The sequence below is a fragment of the Theobroma umbraticum genome, unplaced genomic scaffold, assembly GCF_002168275.2.
Source record: "Theobroma umbraticum cultivar Fairchild unplaced genomic scaffold, ASM216827v3 scaffold_95.0, whole genome shotgun sequence".
NCBI lineage: Eukaryota > Viridiplantae > Streptophyta > Magnoliopsida > Malvales > Malvaceae > Theobroma > Theobroma umbraticum.
Window position 1 is genome coordinate 4,621,246 of NW_018397257.1, and position 21,895 is coordinate 4,643,140.

General features: G+C 35.7%; 3 protein-coding genes and 1 long non-coding RNA gene across 4 annotated transcripts; all 4 read left to right on the forward strand.

Moving 5' to 3' along the window:
- Window positions 1–29: 29 nt before the first annotated feature.
- LOC110411888 (pentatricopeptide repeat-containing protein At2g22410, mitochondrial-like) lies at window positions 30–4,669 on the forward strand. The gene is given in 7 exon segments (XM_021422245.2): window positions 30–442; window positions 445–1,221; window positions 1,224–1,658; window positions 1,661–2,137; window positions 2,140–2,259; window positions 2,262–3,954; window positions 4,169–4,669. Coding segments are annotated over 6 exon segments (2,094 nt in total). The 5' UTR covers window positions 30–297; the 3' UTR covers window positions 2,402–3,954; window positions 4,169–4,669.
- Window positions 4,670–7,228: 2,559 nt separating this feature from the next.
- On the forward strand, window positions 7,229–14,577 carry LOC110412938 (E3 ubiquitin-protein ligase BIG BROTHER-like). Its single transcript, XM_021423594.2, has 9 exons — window positions 7,229–7,511; window positions 7,852–7,916; window positions 8,016–8,175; window positions 8,475–8,712; window positions 10,451–10,485; window positions 10,766–10,810; window positions 13,102–13,229; window positions 14,001–14,109; window positions 14,274–14,577. The coding sequence occupies exons 3-9, from the start codon at window positions 8,035–8,037 to the stop codon at window positions 14,322–14,324; spliced, it is 747 nt and encodes a 248-aa protein (XP_021279269.1). The 5' UTR covers window positions 7,229–7,511; window positions 7,852–7,916; window positions 8,016–8,034; the 3' UTR covers window positions 14,325–14,577.
- Window positions 14,578–16,524: 1,947 nt separating this feature from the next.
- Window positions 16,525–18,166, forward strand: LOC110412544 (uncharacterized). The gene has a single exon (XM_021423095.2). It carries the CDS (start codon window positions 16,583–16,585, stop codon window positions 18,023–18,025), a length of 1,443 nt encoding a protein of 480 aa, XP_021278770.1. The 5' UTR covers window positions 16,525–16,582; the 3' UTR covers window positions 18,026–18,166.
- A 1,648-nt stretch (window positions 18,167–19,814) lies between these two features.
- On the forward strand, window positions 19,815–20,419 carry LOC110412547 (uncharacterized). Its single transcript, XR_002444867.1, has 2 exons — window positions 19,815–19,993; window positions 20,112–20,419. It is a non-coding gene; the product is annotated as an uncharacterized LOC110412547 (long non-coding RNA).
- Window positions 20,420–21,895: the final 1,476 nt, after the last annotated feature.

Consider the following 21,895-nt stretch of genomic DNA (forward strand, 5'->3'; position numbering starts at 1 on the left):
CCTATTCGTTTAACATTGAACGAACTTGAAACAAATGGAGATCTGTCTGACTAAATCCCTTGACAAGCTAAACCAAATAATACATCAAAGCAGTTCACTGGACTGTCCGGCTTTAAGCAGAAAAGCATTCAACCACTCCATCGGAACTAGCCAATTTTCTTGATTCCATGGGCTCCCAAAAATCTTTCTCCTTTGAATTGTACAAGATCTTTCCCGCCTTTCCTTCAACTCATTACACAAACCGGCAATCCTCTAAGCAGCTATACACAAAAATCTGATGAGCCTTAATCCTTCTCTATGTTATCATCAAATCTCAGATTGCTGCATTTCATTTCCAAACCTCTCTTCTTGTCAAACCCTTCTCCTCTTTCTTCTTCTAATCGCTCTCTTCACGCACGTTCTCTTCCTCCTCTCAAAGGAAGAAAACCCCCTGTCAACGGCAACAAAACCATGGTCTGCTTCTCAGCAATCCAGTTCTCTCAATCCTACAAATATGCAAATCCTTGCCCCAACTGAAACAAATCCAAGCGCAAATGACCATCAAAGGCTTAATGTCAGATTGGTTCTTTTCCAGCCGCCTTATCGCCTTTTGCGCCTTGTCGGAACACAAAAATCTTGATCATTGCATTAAAATTTTGTACAATTTGCAAAGTCCAAATGTTTTTTCATGGAATGTTGCTATTAGAGGCTGTGCAGAGAGTGAAAACCCCAAAGAAGCAATTTTTGTTTATAAGCAAATGCTTAGAAATAATGGGATTATTAGGCCGGATAATTATACTTACCCTTCTTTGCTTAAAGCTTGTGCCTTTTTAATGTTGAAATATTTGGGATTTGAAATTCTTGGTCATGTTTTGAAATTGGGTTTTGATGCAGATTTATATGTTCACAATGGGGTAATTCACTGTTTGGTTTCATGTGGTGAATTGGAGTTGGCATATAAGGTGTTTGATGAAAGTTGTGTTAGAGATTTGGTTTCTTGGAATTCTGTGATTAATGGCTATGTTAGGAGTGGGAGAGCAAACGAGGCAATAGGGGTTTATAGGAAAATGCAGGAGGAGGGAGTTGAGCTGGATGAGGTGACGATGATTGGGTTGGTTTCTTCGTGTGCGCAGTTGGAAGATTTGAAACTTGGGAGAGATTTTCATAAGTATATCGAAGAGCATGGAGTGAATTTGACAATTCCATTAGCTAATGCACTCATGGACATGTATGTTAAGTGTGGAATCTTGAGGAAACACAAAGGATATTTGATAACATGGAGAAGAAAACCATTGTTTCTTGTACTACAATGGTAGTTGGTTATGCTAGATTAGGGCATTTGGACGCTGCTCGAAAGCTTTTTGATGAGATGCCCGAGAAGGATGTTGTACCATGGAATGCAATAATTGGAGGTTATGTTCAAGCCAAGGGTAGTAAGGAGGCTTTGACTTTGTTTCATGAAATGCAGGCCGGTGGTATAAAGCCTGATGAGGTGACCATGGTTTATTGTTTATCTGCATGCTCACAACTTGGAGCCCTTGATGTTGGAATTTGGATTCATCATTATATTAAAACACACAAACTTTATTTGAATGTTGCCCTGGGAACTGCTCTAGTTGACATGTATGCTAAGTGTGGGAACATCACAAGGGCTATTCAGGTTTTCCATGAGATGCCATCTAGAATTCTTTGACTTGGACATCAATTATTGGAGGTTTAGCTCTTCATGGAAATGCACGTGATGCCCTATCTTATTTCTCAGAGATGATTGATGTTGGGTTGAGGCCAGATGAGGTCACCTTTCTTGGGGTTTTATCAGCTTGTTGTCATGGTGGTTTGGTGGAAGAGGGTCGTAAACTTTTTTCGCAGATGACATCTAAGTTTGGCCTGTCCCCTCAGCTTAAGCACTATTCGTGCATGGTGGACCTTCTTGGCAGGGCTGGGCTTTTAGATGAAGCAGAAGAGCTTATCAATAGCATGGAAAATGAGCCTGATGCTGTGGTGTGGGGAGCATTGTTCTTTGCATGTAAAATGCATGGAAATTTTTTGATGGGAGAAAGAGCCGCTCTAAAACTTCTAGAACTGGACCCTCATGATAGTGGTATTTATGTACTGCTTGCTAATATGTATGGGGATGCAAATATGTGGGAGGAAGCAGGGAGGTTAGGAATATGATGAAAGAGAAAGGAGTAGGGAAGACCCCTGGTTGTAGCTCAATTGAGGTAAATGGCACTGTTTATGAGTTTATTGTTAGAGATAAGTCTCACCCTGAAACTCAACAGTATATGACTGCTTAATTCAGCTAACACGACATTTGGAGTTTGCTGAATTTATTTATGGTCTTCCTAAATCTTACAGTGACGTTCTCTTAGGCTTGGAACTTGAAACCCAACGATCTAATTCCATGCAAATTATTCAGTAATGGCCTTCACCATATCAGAGGTGTTCCAAGTTTCTAAGTTCTATAATTGTTTGTTTCAATTGCTCTTCCTAAGGTTTTCATCCATCAAATGGCAGAAGGCTTTCCAATCAGGCTATATTTTGCCATTGAGTAAATGATGGTTAGAGCAGCTGTGCTTGCCTCTGAAAATGGTTAGGATTATTCAATGTTTTCAAGGTTTAATTCAAAACTGGGATGAGACCTGGTCCAAAAATTGCAGATCTATTCATGATCTGAACAAAATGATATGGGGTTTATTACTGTGGAAAGGGAACAGATTTGAACAAAATGATACTCCTTATATAATGTTCTTTAGTGTCCGAACTTTCCCTGGCTCCAAGTCTTACCAGGAGATATTTTACTTGCACAGAAGTTCAGGATTTCAAACAGGTGCCACAAATGTTCTTAATGGTAGTTTGGCATCTCTTGTGATGCTGCATTTGTTTTCTTGGTATGTATTTGTCTTGGACCGTGCTAAAAACATCAATAGCGGCTGCATGCTGTAATGGGTGGAAGAGGTAATTAGTTGACTCCTTTGATGCCTGCATGAAAACTACCAATGGCTGGGTCTTACAGGGTTTGACTTTGGATTTTGTGTTTCATGCAGAATTGTGAGATAATCTTAACCAATGATTCTTGTGTACTATGATGCGAAAATTTTTAAGAATTTTGTTGGGACTAGTTACCTGGTCAATAAGCACTGATAATCTTTCTTGTCATCATTGTGCTTACGGGATTCATCGCAGAGCACGCATATGAAATTATTAGAGCAATCAGGAATCAGCACTATTCGGTGTTTACTATTTTGCATTTCTATTGTGGCATGGAATGCATGTCGATCTGTTGGTGGCTCGAAGGACATGGATTTCAAGCAAAAAGGTAATAAAAGTAATCAAAAATTGTTGATAGTGTCTGGAAACAGTGATGCATCGTAGTAGCTTTCAGACATGGCACTGAGGTGCAATCAAGCCATGCCCAAATGTTTTCAGTTGTGAAGGCCCTCTTCACAATTGAAGCAGTTGATTGAATTCGAGAAACTTTTATTTCATTTATCAGTGCACAAAATAGAAGTGTGGGTTAGTTGTCAATTTCAATTGGCGATGAAGGGGTTGTTTTTGTGTGCCTTACGATTGGCTTTTGGTTATATGTTCAAGTGTGCAAAGCACTTGCTTCTAAAACAAATAAAAAAGGAAAAATCTGAGTATAGCTCAAATTACATTTCAGATGTTATGTGAAACAATTCAGTTGTCATATTTATCAGCTAATATTTGTTTGGAAGTTGATCAGGAATTATAAAATTAACAAATTCATCACCAATACTTACATTCCTAATGGAGAAATTGTCTCTATGTGCAGCGAAAAAAGGTGCATATATATGTTAATGTTTATTTATGTTGCACTGATGCTAAGCTCTTCTGCATCTAATTTTGTCTTGACTGCAACTTGGAATGGAGATTTGCAATTCCAAACTCTGCAAATATAAGTCTCTCAGCAATGTGTATCCCTACTGTCGGTGCTGCCTGTCTATGTCTCAGGTAATGGAAAACTAAGCACTCTTGATCAAGTTTAGTTAAGGTGATATAAAACCTCACCCATGTTGTTGGGAGTTGAGACAGATTTCCTTTTCTAGGTGCCCTTATTGGTGTAGACTTTCACTCCAGCTTTGTTGACCATATGTATCTTCCTTTTTTTCATTTTATCTGGTTTATAGTAAGGATACATATCAAACACATTTGTGGATCATTGTAGGAATTGACGGATTGTAGCCCATCAATGGCACGAAGTTTATCTTGGTTTTGATTGAGAAAGCCAAAGTTTATTCTTGAGCTGATGCATAAAGCATGTTTATATGACTAGGCTACTGTAAAGAAGCCGGAGTTGAGGGATGCTTTTATTTCTACTCAAGAAAGATGATATCGGCTTGCATCTTCTGGGTATTTTAGACAATATCAATTTACTGCTACCAGCAGAGCCAGGATTGATACTAACTGTCATGTTCATGGTCTTTGAGGACAACCTCAAGTTACTGCTAGCAGCAGAGGCAGAATTGGTTACTAACTAGGCATTTTATGATTTGAACAGAAAAACAAAATAAACATTTCGGGTTTGACATCTTGAGGAATGGAAACACATGTTTCATGAGTTTTGGTTTTACTGTTGGAGCTTCTTTTTGGTTTACTTTGATGGATTTTGAATGACAAGTGTACAGACAAAAAGAATGTAGGAATATAATGATTCGTCCTTGCTTGCACGCTAGGTTTTGTTGGGTTTCACTCTCTCTCACTTATAATTCATGTATGCTTCTTTGCCATCTTTCTCTCTCTCCCACATGCCTTACAGCCTTTGCTCTTTGCATCAGGGCAGTGATTGCAGCAGCCTAATGGGCTTTGGTAGATTGTGTTCTGAGTCACCTGTGATGCATGCAGCACACAACTTTTTTTGTGGGTCTGCCTGCTTAGTCATACTCATATGGATGAACCAGGAAAGCAAATCTCTTGTTTTTATTGGTTATATTCAATTTGTATAGAGCCTCACAAATTGAGCACCAATTCTTACTTTGCTGATCAAACTCAGGTAGTCTTTTTTGGTTTATAAATGATGCCTGCAAGTAGCAAACATTTCTCCACAAATGTTGAAACCCATTTTGAGGATATCTTGGTCTAGCAGGCTTGCCCCAAAACAATCTAAATAGCACAATTTTGACAATTTTGGATTGGCATAAATACTTTCCTTAAACTCTTATTTCATCTGAACATTAAGAAATGTGAAGAAATTAGGCAAGTTTCCTTATTTTAAGATGGAGAGAATAAACTAATGTGGAGTTGTTGGATAGATGATAAAACATGTCCTCCTCTTTTGCACCACATGGTAGGGAACCTAATAATAAACTAACCAGGGCCTTGCATGTCTTAGGAATGATTTTCCTTGCTGCAAATCTTGATTCACAAGTCTGGGGTTGAATTCTTTTTTGCAGGCCAACAACAAATGTAGTGGTCCCATTGAAGTAAATTCCAAAAAGTCTTGGATGATTTGATTCCTTTTATGGTGTTTTCTTTTTGTTTTTAATACTGAAGATTAGGTGCTTAACAATTTTTGAGATTATATGCTTCAACAATCTCCTTTTCCATCTTGATTCACAAACATTATGTGACATTTATACTTGCATTTGTTTTTACTGGTATTCCAAGTCCATTGCAACCAAAGGATTAAGAAAAGAACAAAATCAATAGCCATAAACACATGTTTATCCATTTGAGGTTACAATTCACAGCTAAGCCAAAATCCCCCAAAGAAAGACTGTGTTGTATTATAGGTTGATTCCTAACTAACCTCAACTGACACCAACTTCCTGAAGAGAGCATCAGATGGTTTTGGTGACCTCTCTTCTCCAACCATTTCACATGCTTCATTTTCTGCTTACAAGCCAACCACTAACTACGAACCCCCTCCTCCCTTCACAACAGTCCCTAGGATCTGCCTGGGTCCATAGTTCAATTTTGGTGAGCCTAACTTTAAAAAATCAAAGTCATTTTATGATTGTTGTTGTGTTCGCTTGGAAAGAGACGAAAGCCAGGAATTGGCAAATGAACCAAAAAGCAACCAGTCCAGATCTGCCAGTTAGACAAAATCATCAGGTGTTTTTCACCCAATTGGATAGCGTTTAGCTTTATCTAAAAAGAGGGGCTTAAATCCGTGAATAACAAACAAAGGTTTGGTGTACTACATTACGTTTAGGATTTGATTCCATCTTATTGGGTTCCTGTGTAAAGTGACAGCACATTTTGTGGGGTTTTAACATGGGATCAATATATTGCCGTCGGAAAGAGCAGCGATCAGTTTCAACTGGGTAACTAATCGTAACCGTCCATTATTTCAACCGACGATTACAATTGAAGATTGCAATTGATTGATTTTATCGGTTGATTGACTCGATTGTCGAGAAATTTTTTTTTCTCGAATCGATTGAAAAACCGATAAATATATATTTTGAGATAAAGATTATCTTACTCTTCATTAACTTTCTCTTAAACCAACGTGAATCAAGTTTCTCTTCTATTCTCTGTCCATAAAATCTTAAAATTTTACTCTACCTCTTATACTAAACCCTAAATCAATAGCCAAATGGCTTAAATTTCTTTTTTATTTTCAATAGGTGCTTCATTACCACTCCAATACTGACCAAATCGAAATCGATTAAAATTGATTGAAATTGATTTCTTACATGATTTGGTTCAAATAGTTTAAAAAGTTTTTTTTAATCAATTTTAAAAAATATCAAATCAAAAGTTAAAAAAATCGAACCGTGCTCTCTCTTACTGCCAAGTGCCATTACATAAAATGTTTATTTCTTAACTTTAAAATAAGTTTTAATAATGATAATAGTAATAATAATAATAATAATAGGATTTACATTTATGCTAAATTAAGCTTTAAACGTTGTTAATTAGACCAGGACAGTATACTACATATTTAATTTTGCTTCTCGGGGGAAAATCCAGGGGCAAGTAGAGGCATTAAATTACCTTATCTGATACCGCGAGACACGCTATCATTTCCCCTCTAACGGAGTTCGCGTGTTCCTGAAACCACTGCATAAAGGCGCCATAGAAACAACTTACTAATTACTAAATCAAAATTTAATTCCCCATTTTTTCCAAAATTTTTTATTTTAAATTTTAAAGAAATAGTTTATTTTTGGAAAATTAATAAGTTTCTTTTTTTTTTTTTTTTTACAAAATTTAAATTCGAAATATGATTCAAAATTTCAATTAAATTATGGTTAATAGAATAATAAAATAATTGGATTCTGCAGGCCTAGTAGTGTAGTTATTTGTTTAAAAGCGACGGTGACTGTCGGCTCTTTAATCTCCTCTTTATTTCGCAAAGAATCTCGTCTCTCTCTTTACTTTTCTTTTTTGTTTTTTCTTTTAATAATATTACTTTTATTATTTCCATCTGCATTATATATTTCACTCTGTTCCTTATCACTCGCTCTTGATCCCCTCAATACATTTCTCACCCTCTTATTTTTCTGCTTTCCCGAGAAAATCTCGCATTTTCTCACCTGGAGATCCGAAGATCATCTAATGAGGTAGTTTTAGTATTTCTCTCTCTCATTTTCCTGTTTGGTTGCTGAGAAAATTCTGGATAAAAAGTGCAGGGAAGTAAGCTTATCACTGGATTACTCCTTGATCGGCTCAAACTAAGCTTAACGTTAATTTTCTTCACTATTCTTCCTCATTTTCCTGCATTTTCTCGGTAACCGAACGGAAAAATCAATCAATATGTTTTGCACATTGTCATTTACTTGAAAAATTTGCTAACACGTAATGCGTTTTGTTGCGGTAACCGAATCTTATCGTTTCAGTTTACTTGTTCTTCTAAAGATATATATTTTATTTTTTTTATTTTTCTTAATTATATTTTTGTAGGAATCTTCCTTGAATGCCTGAATACTAAAATACGTAGCTGTTGGTGAAAATTTTGACGAGATCAGGTTTGCATTTGCGTTTCTTCTTTAATGATTTGTTTCAATTTCTCGTGGCATTTCTGAAATGTAAAATGTGATGGCTTGTGGTGTTTTTTGTGTTCGTAGATTAGTCGGATTTTTGGAAATGAGCTGGAACCCACATATGGAGGTTCAATACATTAATAGTAGCTACCCTTATAATAGTGCTGGCAGCTTTATGGAATATTTCGAAGGTCTTACTTATCAACATGTCAATTTCATTTTTGACGGTGCTTCCCATGTTCAGGTACCATTTGTTTTCAAAATTATTGTTTTCTAATGTACTGAAATAATTTCCTTTAATGTCTACATGTGTTTAAGAATAATCAGATTAAAAATATGCTGATTTTAGAGGCGAGTTGATTGAAATTTGATCCATTGGTTCATTGAGATATCTGCTTCACGAAGCTTGCAAGAATGTGTCTCTGGGTGTCTTTGAAGTCGTTGAATGCATAATATCTCGTATTCTATTTTTGTGTATTAGATGTTTTGTTGTAAATGAATAGCTGCTATCGATCACAGCATAAATGGATTTTCTGTTTGCAGGAGAGTGTGTATCCATCAATGACTTCAAGCTTTTACAAGTTTGGATTATCTGATTCTGGCAATATTTCATATTATGATCATGGTCATAGTTACGAGGTGGATAACCATGAACTATGTGTTGATGAATATAGAAGGGCATCAGAGAATTCCTCATCAATGAGTAATGAACAGACTGCAGCAATGAATATGGAATGGGAAGGAAGTGTAAATACAATGTCGCGTGAAAACCCAGTAGATTGTAAGTTTTCACTTCTGCTTTGGTCTTTAGTTTCAAATCTGTGTTTAACGTAATGCTAAGAAGGTTTATAGTGATGTCTATATTATAACATGTTGAAAGTTAAAATTAGGCCAAAGATTATGTCAATGACATATTTCAACATTGTGTAGCTGTCAAAATACCCTTAATGCATCACTTATATCCAGCCCTTTCCATCTCAAGATTGCTTTTGCTAACTACTATTGGATACTATGATAATTTAAAACTTTCCCCTGGACTCTAAGTTTCTACAATGATCAATGGCAAATTGTTTTCAAGTTTGTGCTTTTTCGTAATTTTTATGATTGGGTGCTATGGTTTCTAACAACCAAGTTGTTGACTCCCAGTATATTACTCAGCATCCCTAACTTTAAACCAAAAATGATTGAAGATAAAATCAATGATTTCAATGACCTTCTTGATTAATTTGTGTTTGTATTTCCTTTGATCCCAAATAAAGCCCCAGTCTAGCAAATTTTAAAAGCTATCCAAAGAGTCTGTTTCTCGTTGCTGATAGGTTTTGGCATTTTGAAAAAATTGGTCAGAGGTAGGGTTGGCTGTCTTTTACTTTTGAGGTGTCATTTACTCATGTTTTTTTTCATCATGAAGTTCAATCAAGTCCGTATCACCAGGTCTGGTCAATAAGTGACCAGACCTGGACCTGGTGATACAATTGTAACTGAGATTTCTCAATGGCAATAAGTTATTAGTTTTCTGCTTTCTCCTTTTCTTTGCCCCAGTGTTACTTCAGGATCCTTCTTTAAGATATTTTCATGGTTTTAAAACCATGTGTCAATGCTCACATGATGTGTAGTTTTCCTACCTGGAGGAGTCAGTGGGTTCAGCTGGGCAACTTCTGAGTTTGTGTTTTTTTAGTTTAGCCATGTTAGAAGTTTTGCGATACAACACAGGCCCTGATCCTGACCATCGCATGTTATATCAGAGTGATTCTCAACTATTTTTCTACATTTTCCTGTGCTTATTCCTTCTGTATCTTAGTCTGGCTCTGAACTACTGAAACACCAATACCACCACTAGAAGACCATCGGCATTGAGATCTGAGACCCAACATGACCAAACTAAGATGCCAATATGACCAGAAGACCATCAGCATCGTAATGGTGCTGCCTCCGGTTGACATCATCACTAAGGTGCCAGTAGCACTGGGAACCCATCAATAAGAACAGGTTCACCATCACTACTTTGCCACATATAGCAACACTGATCTTGAATTGTATCAGCTGTAGAAAAATTGAGATTGATTGAATTGAACTTCTCAAGCTTCATCGAATTGAAATTTGACCTTGTTTACTAAAGCTTGAATTTTTGAATTTTGAGCTTTTGTTGCAAGCTGAGTACAAATGCCTAAGTTTGGTATGGCTTGGCTTGTATTCCACCCTAGCTAACTTAGGTTGGCTTCAACAGAAACAACAGCTACTCAAAAATATGCTCTTCTGTGCATGTCTTTTAGTATAAGGTACATAGATGTTCAAAACATTGACCAAGATGAATTTGTGGCTTACCTGAATCAGTTGGTATGATTTGTTAAGATAGAAGTTAGTTTGGTGGGGCTTTATTAATTTAAACTTTATATATTTATTTAAATTAATCACATATTTACACTATCATTTGGTTGGATGGCACCCTATTCTTATAACAATATTTATCCTGGACTTTTTGAAAAATTTTCCTCATTTCAATGTTTTCTTTAACTTTGTAGGTCCACGAAGACAACATAATGGTCATGATTACCAGGTATCTGTCTCTCCACTTATTTTCTTTGTTGAACATGTGCACAATTTGTACACACTCGTGCGCACTTCATGGTTCATCTCCATACATGTCAGTAGATTATTTGTATCAGCATCAAATACTGATGACTTGAAATTTCTATGTTATTGTGCTTCTACTTGTCGAAGAGTGTATATGCTTTTCCAAGAATAAATACTTGTGGAGTTAGAGTCTTAAATCCTAGTGTTATTCAGTTTCATGGGTCAAAAGATTAAATATTGCAAAATGTTGTTTAACTATACAGGTCATTTGGCAAGACACTGTTGATCCTGACAACATGACTTATGAGGTTAGAGCAAAAATCTCCTAATTCTTTTTTTCTTGCTTATAAGTTACATCATTTAGTTTTCCTCGTTAGCCTTTCAATTAATTCTTATTATTCATTTGGTGCAAATATGAATTTGATAAAAAGAAGAACAACATAATGAAGTTATTGGCCCCAAGTTTGTCAAGATGCATTCGAAGATTATAACCTTGTGCAGGACCTATGGAAAAGTTGTCTGCTAGAAATGCTATTTTATTTTATGTTTATTAAAAAAAACATTTTGTGGTTAATGTGAGCTATAGATATCTTCACTTATAAGATATGACATAGATTTACTGTAAATGCTAATTAACTGTGTTAATAATGCCTCTTACTAATATGGGCTCTGAAGAAGTAGTTGATTAGGTTTGAAAGAATTAGGTCTTAAGGTCTAGGAAAGAAAGTTTGTGAATTGACTGCTATGTTATTAAGACAGCAGCAAACAGGATGGTGTTGGAAGTTATCTCCCCGTTTAAGTTGTTTGGGTTGGTGGAGGACTTATGTACGGCTGTATATATTTTGGGGTTTAGAATATATATCGATTTTTTTGGGGTGTGGGGAAGAGTGAGGGTGCTAATGTATTGTGAAAAATATTCTTAAAAGTAAAAGTGAATAAAAGTATGGCATGAAGCATGTGGGCCACTGCCCTCCACCCCCAGATTAAAAAAAAAAAAGGGAAAAAAATAACAAAGAGAAAATGGGATTGGTTATTATTGGCTCTACCCTGCAGAAAATGAATAAGCCAGGTGCGGAAGATTAAGGGAAGAGAGAAAGAAAGAGCATCATCTATTCATGCCTTAACCACTAACTTACATTCATTTGGCTTGTAAGGACTTTGACTGCTAAGGAGAAAACTACCTAATAAAACTTGCGTGCCAAGAAGCTAGACCGAAATTCATAAAATCTAACTCCTACAGTACCCTTAAGCTGACTAGATGTTTCCAGAGCAGAAGAATTAAAGAGTTACCTTCTGTTAAAAACATCTCTTTAAAAAAATATAAATTCTAATTTGCTAAAGCTAAAGAGTTACACAATTGATGGTAAGATTTAGGGGCAGGATCAGGATCACAAATGGAAAGTGATGACTTTGTTTTGACTGGCCAGAAACTATCAATGGGCAACCCTGATAGGTTATCCAAATATGCAGCATAATAAGCCTATAATATTACTTAGCTAAGAGTTTTATTAGAAACTTCCAAACATGTTAAGAGCAGATATATTAAGAAAGATTGAGAGACTCGCTTTTGGTTGAGGATATGTGTTGAGGTACATAATGGCTATTGCTTTTGAATGCTTCTAAAATGTGATAGATGCAGTGTCTTCAAATGTGAATAGTTGACATTGTTTTATGCAAGATATACAATGAACCCTCTTAATTTAACCTTGAGATAAAAAATTCTAATCTCTCACAACCATTTCAGTTGATAAAAAAAAAATGATCAACCAACACATTGATTTGAACTGAACTCAACTGCAGAACTGTTGTTATATGTTAAGTGCATCTTTTTCACTGATGAACTCTTCTGAAATAACTGGAAAAGGATTTTATAAATGTGCTCTCAGTAGATTACTGGTAACTAGTCTATGGTAACTTAAAGTAGAAAAAGAAAAAGAACTAATTAGTAAATAACTATTGGTATTTATGAAAATTAGCCAGACATAAAGTAGCAAAATCACTAAACCATGCTTGAAGTTCGAATAAATCTTGTAGAAATGGAATACTGTCTGCTCATATTCTTAAGTTATCTAGTCTAGTGTTATTTTAATAGACACTTTTTTTTTCTAGTTATGCCTGACTCACTGTGCTTCTGAGCAAAGAACTTTCTTCACTTCAAAGGGCATATTTTTGATCCTTAGAACTCTAATTTTATTGGCATTATTTCAAAGTGCAGCTAGAAATACTGCATTAGTTGTCTTGGAAATCATGTAGGCTACATGCTGCATTATTTTGATTGTGCTTGCTTAGAGACAGCTAAGGAAGCTGTCAGCAACTAGGTTATGGCATGGTATTCTAGCTGAAATTGTTGCTTAATTTTAATGTTTTTAAAATCCCATAGTTGAATCCTTGTTTCTTTTACAGTCTGCGGTAGCAAACATCCTTGTAAGAAGATTCCCATTGCTTTTAATGAAAACAACTAGGTTCTATTGAATAAAATTCTATTCAGTCATATTCATACGTTTCCCAGAAATTTTGGATTGTCTGTCTATGAAAATTTTTTGTATTTCCTTTGCTTTATTTTTGATTAATCATTCCTGACTATATTTTATCTCTGTAGGAATTACTTGAACTGGGGGAGACTGTTGGAACTCAAAGTCGAGGTCTATCCCAAGACCTTATTTCTTTGCTCCCGGTTTCAAAATACAAGTGCAGCTTGTTCTCAAGGAAGAAATCAAGGAATGAAAGGTACAATGTGTGCTTCTTCACTTTGTCTCTGTTAAATTTGATTTGCTTTACCCACTGCTGGTTATGTTCTTCAATTTAAAAGTCAGTTAAATTTGATTTGCTTTACACACTGCTGGGTATGTTCTTCAGCAGATTTTAAATTGAAATACACAACCCTAGCTCTTCTTTGTGGTGTTGTTGATGTAGAATTTGCTGGGCTTGTAAGGTCTTGTTTATGTTTGTTATCAATCTATCTGGGTTTAAGATTTGTCCTAGGTTTATGTGAACCGACTCACTCTGCTAAATTTTTTGGTCATATAATTTCTGTTTGTTCTTGTTAAATGGCTTCAAACTGAACCTGTTGATTTATTTATTTTTTAAACAGAACACTAAGAGAAGCTTGAAAATGGTTGGGTGATTATAATAGGTGATTTACCTAACTTGAGGTAATGCTTTGAGAGTGTCTGTAAGTGTATTTGCTTTCAAGGCTAAGTATCAAAATCAATCTAAACTCTCAGTTGAAAGAAAGGTAAAAGATTGAACACTACTTAGATTAATATGTGTTCTATTAATGGGTAAGACCATCTTCGATACTTCTAAGACATTCAGATCAGCAACTTCATTGGGTGGATTTGATGTTTGAATAATAAACATGCCTAGCACATCCCCCTCATACCCCGAGAGTAGCTCCTTTTCTTAATGAATTTCCCTCTCTCTCTCTCTCTCTCTCTCTCTCTAGGCCAAGACTTTTTGCTGGTGAAATTAACCTTATTTGTTTTTTTTTTTCACTAGATGTGTGATTTGCCAGATGGAATATAAACGAGGTGAGAGACGGATTACCTTGCCTTGCAAACATGTCTACCATGCTGGGTGTGGCAGCAGATGGCTTAGCATCAACAAAGTAAGCAGTTGATTTTCTTTTCTTCCGTTGTTCTTTTTGTTGAGTGAATCTATAAGAAATTAAGTCCAAAAAAGAAAAAAATTGAAAACATATATCTTTATATATTTATTATTTTTATTTAGGCAGCAATTTAAAAGCTGCTAACTGCAGTTTTATTTCTTCAGGCTTGCCCCATATGTTACACTGAGGTGTTTGGTGATGGATCAAAACCTTGACGTAAAGAAATATTCATATGCTTGTTTCATTTTTATTTATTTTTGGCTTGGGTTTGGGTATTTTCCCCTAATACGAAGATGTTTTAATTTGGTTCTTCCACTTTGTATAACAGAAGAACAATTGATTAGCTTTTGCAATAAGTGAAAGGTATGAACATGGTAGAAGATGGACGTCTTAATTAGAAAGGCCGGAGATTGTAGAGAGTTTTGGATGATGTTTTTAGTCTTATTCCAAATGTTAATTCTGTTTAAATTTTGCCTTTATAACACAGTATTGAGAAGCTAGTTAATGCCAGGGCAAACCAGTTGTAGGAAGAGAAGGATGTTTGATAAAATTTGCTTTTGCTTTGGCATATCTGGAAAGGCGTTGGTATACTGGAGAATTTTTACAGGTCGAATCTATTCCAGCCCATTCCATCTTACCTCTTCAATCGAAGCCTAGTCTTTGAGGCCTGCATTGAACGTTACCAACAGAAAGGTGGGTTTTATTCTCCTAACCAAAAATCGTAAATCCCAAATGAAGGAGTGTTATTAATTATTATTCCACAAAGTCATGGTGCTGACAAGAATCATTTTACTCAATGGATGGATTGAAGAAAGAGAGTCAAAATTATTCAGTGATGAATATCGTTGATGATTTGTTAAAAATTTTCAAACTCTTAACTACTAGTTTAAAAAGCCTTTAAATTGAGTGGTGCTTTTGGCACAGGTGTTTTTAGTACAAAATTTCTCCTACTCTAATGCTAGTAACTTCAATCTCATTTTACTTGACTGCAACATAAATCTCTTTTCCTTATCACAAAAGAACCCTCTTCACTAGATACTCAGAAATGTCGAAATTAAGATATCTGTGGTTTTAGATTTATCCCAAGATCAATGATTACCGTTATATGAAAATGTCAACTACTACTATAATGTCAGAAGAGATGATACATTCAATTTCATGATTTTCAGGACAAAAAATTCACGAGAATCGATATGATTCGTATCTCAATTTTATAGTTATACTTTTCCATAACCAAAAGCTTAGACCATGTCTCAACTCTGAACTCAATAGCAGGAACCTGCATAATGGCTCTCCAATTAATGGATTATCCTGTTCTCGGCAAAGCTTTATTTAACCGATGTTACTTCTTTTTTGTTTAATCTGAAAAGCATATTAAGTTTTATGACTTTAAGTTGTTCCACGGCAGCAAGCCCTGCTGATTAGATTGGACAAACTAAACAAAAGCCGAGGGTGGTTGTGCCGATGTAGCGTTTCTAGGTAAAGCTAGGCCTTGTTACCTGTCCAATTCTTACTATCAATACCCAACACCTGCTGTTCTCATCAGGCATGGATGGTCGGGATTAGACAATGATTTTGCTCCTTACTACTTGTTGTTAGCAGCCAGGCTCATCTTCCTGTCTCAGTTTGACAAAATGTCCATTTTGACTAGCGTACGTTTTTTATGCTCCTTTTGGTTTTTAAGCTTACTGTCAACGAAGACTAATTGGAAATTTAAAATGATATATCATTTCAAAACTCTCATAACAATTCAAATAATTGAGGCACACATATAGTCGCCTCTTAGTTGCCTCTCACTGCTAATTTTCAATGTCACCGACGTTGTATCTGGACTTCAAACAGGGCACCCTACAAATCTATTAAACAGCTTGTGCCTAAATTCTACAAAGGAAAAACACATGAAGAAGCACAAGAAAGAGGTACCTAATCCAACCTTGTACAGAATAAATCAGCCATTTGTATTTTTAAAATTGTAAACAAGACTTTACCATTTTCTTGAATAAGCCAAGTCTTGCCAACTACACATTATTTTATGGCAAGGTTTCATTTTTTGACTTCGTATCTCTTTCCAGAGCCCTCTTTCATATCACCTTCATAAGGTTTTGGCTATGTCTACTTGGAGACGCGCTTTTACAGTGAACATGAAATTGCTTATCCAGCCATGCATACAGCATCTCAACCACTCTATATTTTGACTCGTTCTTGGCATGTCATGTACAAGCTTGGGCCAATTAGTGGGAAGCAACCAAAAAACAATTTACAAGTGGGAATAAATTAATGTCAAAAGTGGATGTGTGGAGCAATATTTTCAAAGTTTTAATCCAGCTTGTTATGTTCATGGAGTGGAAAAGTCTTTGTCAGAAATGATTGAAGAGAACACTATAAAAGGGCTTCGCAACAAGATTATTAGGCAAGGGAAACAACAATAGTTCTTAGGTCTATCTTCTGGCAATAGAGTTTCTTTGATAGACAAATGGAAACCCCCGGAAAGCGGGGGCTATGGCCTCATCTGGTTTATGCAGTTGCATTTTGCCTTATCGCCACTACTGCTGTAGCTGATTACCATCCTTATGAGTACACTTCACCTCCACCACCAAGCCAGTACAAATCACCACCACATTTTAAGCGCATTTGGCACCCACCTCCTAAGCATTCTCCTCCTCCACCATATTACTATAAATCTTCTCCTCCTACATATGTTTACAAGTCTCCACCACGTCCTGCACCTTATGTTTACAGATCTCCACCTCCTCCATCTCCATCCCCTCCACTTCCTTATGTTTATAAATCTCCACCACCTCCTCCATATGTTTACAAGTCTCCACCACCACCACCTCCATCTCCATCACTCCCTCCACCTTATGTTTACAAATCTCCACCTCCTCCATCTCCATCCCCACCACCTCCTTATGTTTATAAATCTCCACCACCACCATCACTTTCACCACCTCCTCCATATGTTTATAAGTCTCCACCACCCCCATCTCCATCACCCCCTCCACCTTATGTTTACAAATCTCCATCTCCTTCATCTCCATCCCCACCACCTCCTTATGTTTATAAATCTCCACCTCCACCATCACCTTCACCACCATCTCCATATGTCTACAAGTCTCCACCACCTCCATCTCCATCACCACCCCCTCCTTATGTCTACAAATCCCCATCTCCTCTATCCCTATCCCCACCACCTCCATACATATATAAGTCTCCACCTCCTCCATCTCCATCCCCACCACCTCCTTATATATACAAATCTCCACGACCACCATCACCTTCCCCACCTCCTTCGTATGTCTATAAGTCACCACCTCTTCCATCTCCATCTCCACCACCTCCATATGTGTATAGGTCTCTTCCACCGCCACCACCATCACCACCTCTTCCATATGTCTACAAGTCTCCACCACCTCTGTCTCCAACACCTCCTCCTCCCTATGCCTACAAGTCTCCACCTCCTCCATCTCCATCTCCACCACCTCCATATGTATACAAGTCTCCACTTCCACCATCACCTTCACCACCTCCTCCCTATGTATACAAGTCACCACTTCTTCCATCTCCATCTCCACCACCTCCTTACATTTACAAATCTCCACCACCACCATCACCTTCGACACCTCCACCATATGTATACAAGTCTCCACCTCCACAATCACCCTCCCCACCTCCTCCATATATCTACAAGTCTCCACCTCTACCATCACCCTCCCCACCTCCCCCATACGTCTATAAGTCTCCACCACCTCCTTCTCCATCACCTCGTCCTCCATATATCTACAAGTCTCCACCTCCACCTCCACCATCACCCTCGCCACCTCCTCCTTACATCTATAAATCTCCACCACCACCATCTCTATACATGTACAAGTCCCTTCCACCACCCTCGCTCTCCCCTCCACCTCCATATTATTAAAAATCACCTTTTCTTCCTCATCGCTACAAGTCTCCAATACCTCTATCTCACCATGCACATCCTCCATACCTTTATAAATCACCTCTTCCACCATCCAAGTCTCCTCCTCTTTATTATTACAAGTCACCGCCACCTCCTAAAGGCTACAAAGATTGTGGTTATTTGTCAATCTAGTTTCAATTCAAGTAAAAATAATAGATTGTTCATGACATTTTGTATGGATTTCTTGAATATATTTTTGTGAATAATGAGGGGTTTAACACCCTTTTTGGAAGTCAAATGTATGAGATATTTATTTGTATCATTTGTTGTAATTTCATTTTCAAAAGAATTTATTGTTGTTCTAAATATGGAATAAAGCTACATAAGTGAAAAAAAATTTGTAAATGGTCAATACTAAATGTTGCTTGGTTAAATTTGTTAGAATCTATGAGTTGGTAGTACTAATCTATATTCATAAGTTAAACTAGCTCAAGGCATAAAGGAAGAAATGCTTTTGGAGTATTCTTACATAGTAGAAAGGCCTTGAGCATCATCTACCTTTAAGCAACATTTAAAAGATACAATCACACACAACACGTTTTTCATATTCGACGACTTCAAAGATTTCGAATATATAAGCTTCTAATTGATATGCATAGATCACAATACCCACCTTAGAGCATTCAATTTAAACCCACTAGCATCAAGGAAACACAATTCAAAATTAACAACCTGCTTCAAATTAATGTTGCTAGAATGCACTTCAAGTGAACCATGCCCAACAGTTTATCAAATCTTCCAAACAAATACGAGAATTAGCAGAAGCAACTTTCCTTTCTCCAAACACCATTATTCTTTTTTATTCAATTAGGTTAATATTAAGTGGTAAAGGTGGGATGGGATTGACTAAAAATGAATCATTGGAGTTATAATTCTTGTACAAACAAATAAATGAAGTAAACACCAAGAAGTAAAGCACAACCAATACAATTGTAGAGATGTTACCAACTAAAAAAAGGAAAGTACCAAAAAATAAAACAAAGAAAAAATGGATTATGGTATCCACTACGTGAGTCAATTGAGTTTAACAGCTCTAAAAGTGAAGTTTATACATATAGAGGTGGCAATAATTAGGTTGGGTTGTGTTGTTTAAGGTTGAAAGGAATTCAAGTCAACTCTTTGTTCGAGTTGTTTTGAGTCATTTTAGGTTTGGATAATTTCATTTCCAAGTCCCTTTAGTTTCGAATTATTTCAAGTTTGGATTATTTAAGTTTGATGCATGGATCATTCAAGATCAAGTTATTCGGGTTAGGTCATTTTTGGTTTAAATTGGTAACTTTTAAATTAAAATATGATTGGATTTGGATAAATCATTAAAGTTAAGTAAAATTTTATCAACCTTAATTAAGTTTTTTGAGGTTACATTTTTCCATATGATATATCTCTAATTTTGATTTTTAATATACTGGAAACAACTTTTTTTAAAAATATATCTATATATATATATATAAAAGTAGAACGGCTTGAGGATTGTTTCAATTTCCTTCACTTAAACCTCCAAGTGTCATTCAATTATTAGAGCCCTTCCTTATATATATATATATATATATATATATATATATGTATATATATGTATGTATGTATTACCTTTGGTTCATCGAAACGACGTCTTTTAATGCCTTTCTGCTTCTTTGTTTTTTTTTGGCTTTGGTTATTCAAAGTGATGTCGTATTGATTTTAGGCGTTTTACATTCCTGTTATTGTCAATTAAGGTTTCTTTTTTTTGAACTCTTCCTTATTTCTCAAATTGAGTTGGTTCTTCTCTTAGTGTTGGTTTTTGCCGTCCCCATGTTCTTCTTCTTATTTTGTTGTTTTTGTTATCTTTGTTTTCAAAGATTAGTTTCCCAACTATTGTTAGCTTTTCTTCTGCCCACCAGTCAGCTTCCTTCTCTTCCCCTGTGGCATCGGACTCTCTCTCCTTCGTTGGTACCTCCTTTCTCTCTTTTCCCGCTTAATTAGTTAAATAATTTGAGTAGCATTTACCAAATTAATCCTTTATTCATAGCATCTCCTCCGTCCCCGTTTTCTTCTTTTCATTTGGTAGGTCTCGGTCATGCTGGAAACTTTCGAGACTATAAACAAGCATTTTGTTCATCCTTCTAGGAGAAATTTCCCAACAATTACAAATGTGTGCCTGTACAGTACTCGGGACTTTAATGGTCAAAGTTGCAATTTGACCTTTTATGTTTCTAATTTCTCCATTGCCAGCACTTTCTAACAGTTTCATATTGTTTCATTGCTTGGCTTATTCACTCAACCCAAGGCTCTCTTTCTCGTAGGCTTTTCCTTTACCCAACTGATTTTTGTTATAGCTTCCTCTGGTTTGTGGCAAGTATAATTCTTAATCACTTAGCTTTCAATCCCTATTGGCTTTTTACTTTGTTTTCTTCATAGATGGAATGCAGTCATTGTGATGATTATATCTCCTTAATTTTTGAGCTATTTTTATGTGTTAGTCTATTTATGATATTTAGTTCAATAATTTTGTAAGACCAATAGCAAAGAATTACGAGGTGAAAGTTGCCCTTATTTATTTGAGCTTGTCAATTGTCAAATGCATGCTTGGTATATTTTAGGCATGCATGAAACCCATGATAATTATATTATCTAGCTTTCACTTTATCTGCACTTTATATACTTTTGCCCTTGCAGTTACTTGTAACTGTTAGCTGAGTAAAGAGTTAATCGTTCTTTAATTATAGGCCCTCCCACCTCCACTTCTGAAAAAGAGTTAACATTTATATAGATAGGATTTCGACAGTAGACTTTGGGTTATACAATAAGTAGTAATCCCTTCAATTAGTTAAATGGTTTGAGTAGCATTTACCAAATTAATCCTTTATTCATTTTATTTATCTCTAAGTATAAAGAATATAATATTAATGTTAAGGTATTTTATGAGTGTCCGAATGAAAAGATATCTTCCCACCTTTTTTCACATAAAATCTATGTTTTGAATTTGTTATGATGAGTTATGAGTTCTTGATTGAATAAATCACTACTTAAAAGATTTTATTTCAAAATTACTTCATTTGGCAAGAATAAATTGTGTTTTCCTACAAATTCTTGATGTGAGATTTAAAAACATTAAACTTTTAAAGATAATATAGAAAGTAAGTTTTATAAATGTTCCATTTTAATAGTAATATATGTAATTTAAAAATTTAAGAAAAAAAATTCCGATTGATGCTTTTTATTGGTATATAAAAGGGTATTAATAGTGTTAGTCGGTAATTAGTTAAAGTTTTTCCATTGTCTTGCAATCTTTGTTGTTTTCTATGGAACAAAGTCATGTACTAACGAATGACAATGCCATTCAAACTGTGAACAATGCGACTGTTGAAGATAATTTTATTATTGAAAGAAATCTAATTGATGTACTTGTTATGGATTTACATTTTACACAGTCTGTTCCTTCACCAAGTTGTACAGGGAGAAGAATGTGTGTACAAAGCTTTTATGATGTAATAGTTATGGATTTTTTGTTTATACAGTCTTTTCCTTCGACCAGTAGTGTAAAAGGAAGAAATGACTTAATTATATATTTTCTAGATTAGTTATATGGCTATTGATATCATGTTCCCTGAGTGGAAAATATGGAATCAATTTCTTCAGCAAACAAATGGTGGTTTGTATCTAGATGCATAAGAGCAATCACATCCAATAGAGGTAAAGAATAATTAATTTACTTGTTAAGATATGGACTCATCTAAAATTGAAACTGTTGTTTACCATATAGCTCTATTTTTTTGTCCATGTTTATATTTATTCATTTTTAGAGCAATCTCTATATATTTCCTAAAACTTAAAAAGTAATAAAATCTGATG

Excerpts from the sequence above, each read along its gene's own strand:
- LOC110412938 (XM_021423594.2), top strand. The coding sequence starts at position 8,035 with ATGAGCTGGAACCCACATATGGAGGTTCAATACATTAATAGTAGCTAC. Across the intron at positions 10,486-10,765 it reads ATAATGGTCATGATTACCAG|GTCATTTGGCAAGACACTGT; the intron begins GTATCTGTCTCT and ends TTAACTATACAG. Across the intron at positions 13,230-14,000 it reads AAGAAATCAAGGAATGAAAG|ATGTGTGATTTGCCAGATGG; the intron begins GTACAATGTGTG and ends TTTTTTCACTAG.
- LOC110412544 (XM_021423095.2), top strand. The coding sequence starts at position 16,583 with ATGGAAACCCCCGGAAAGCGGGGGCTATGGCCTCATCTGGTTTATGCA.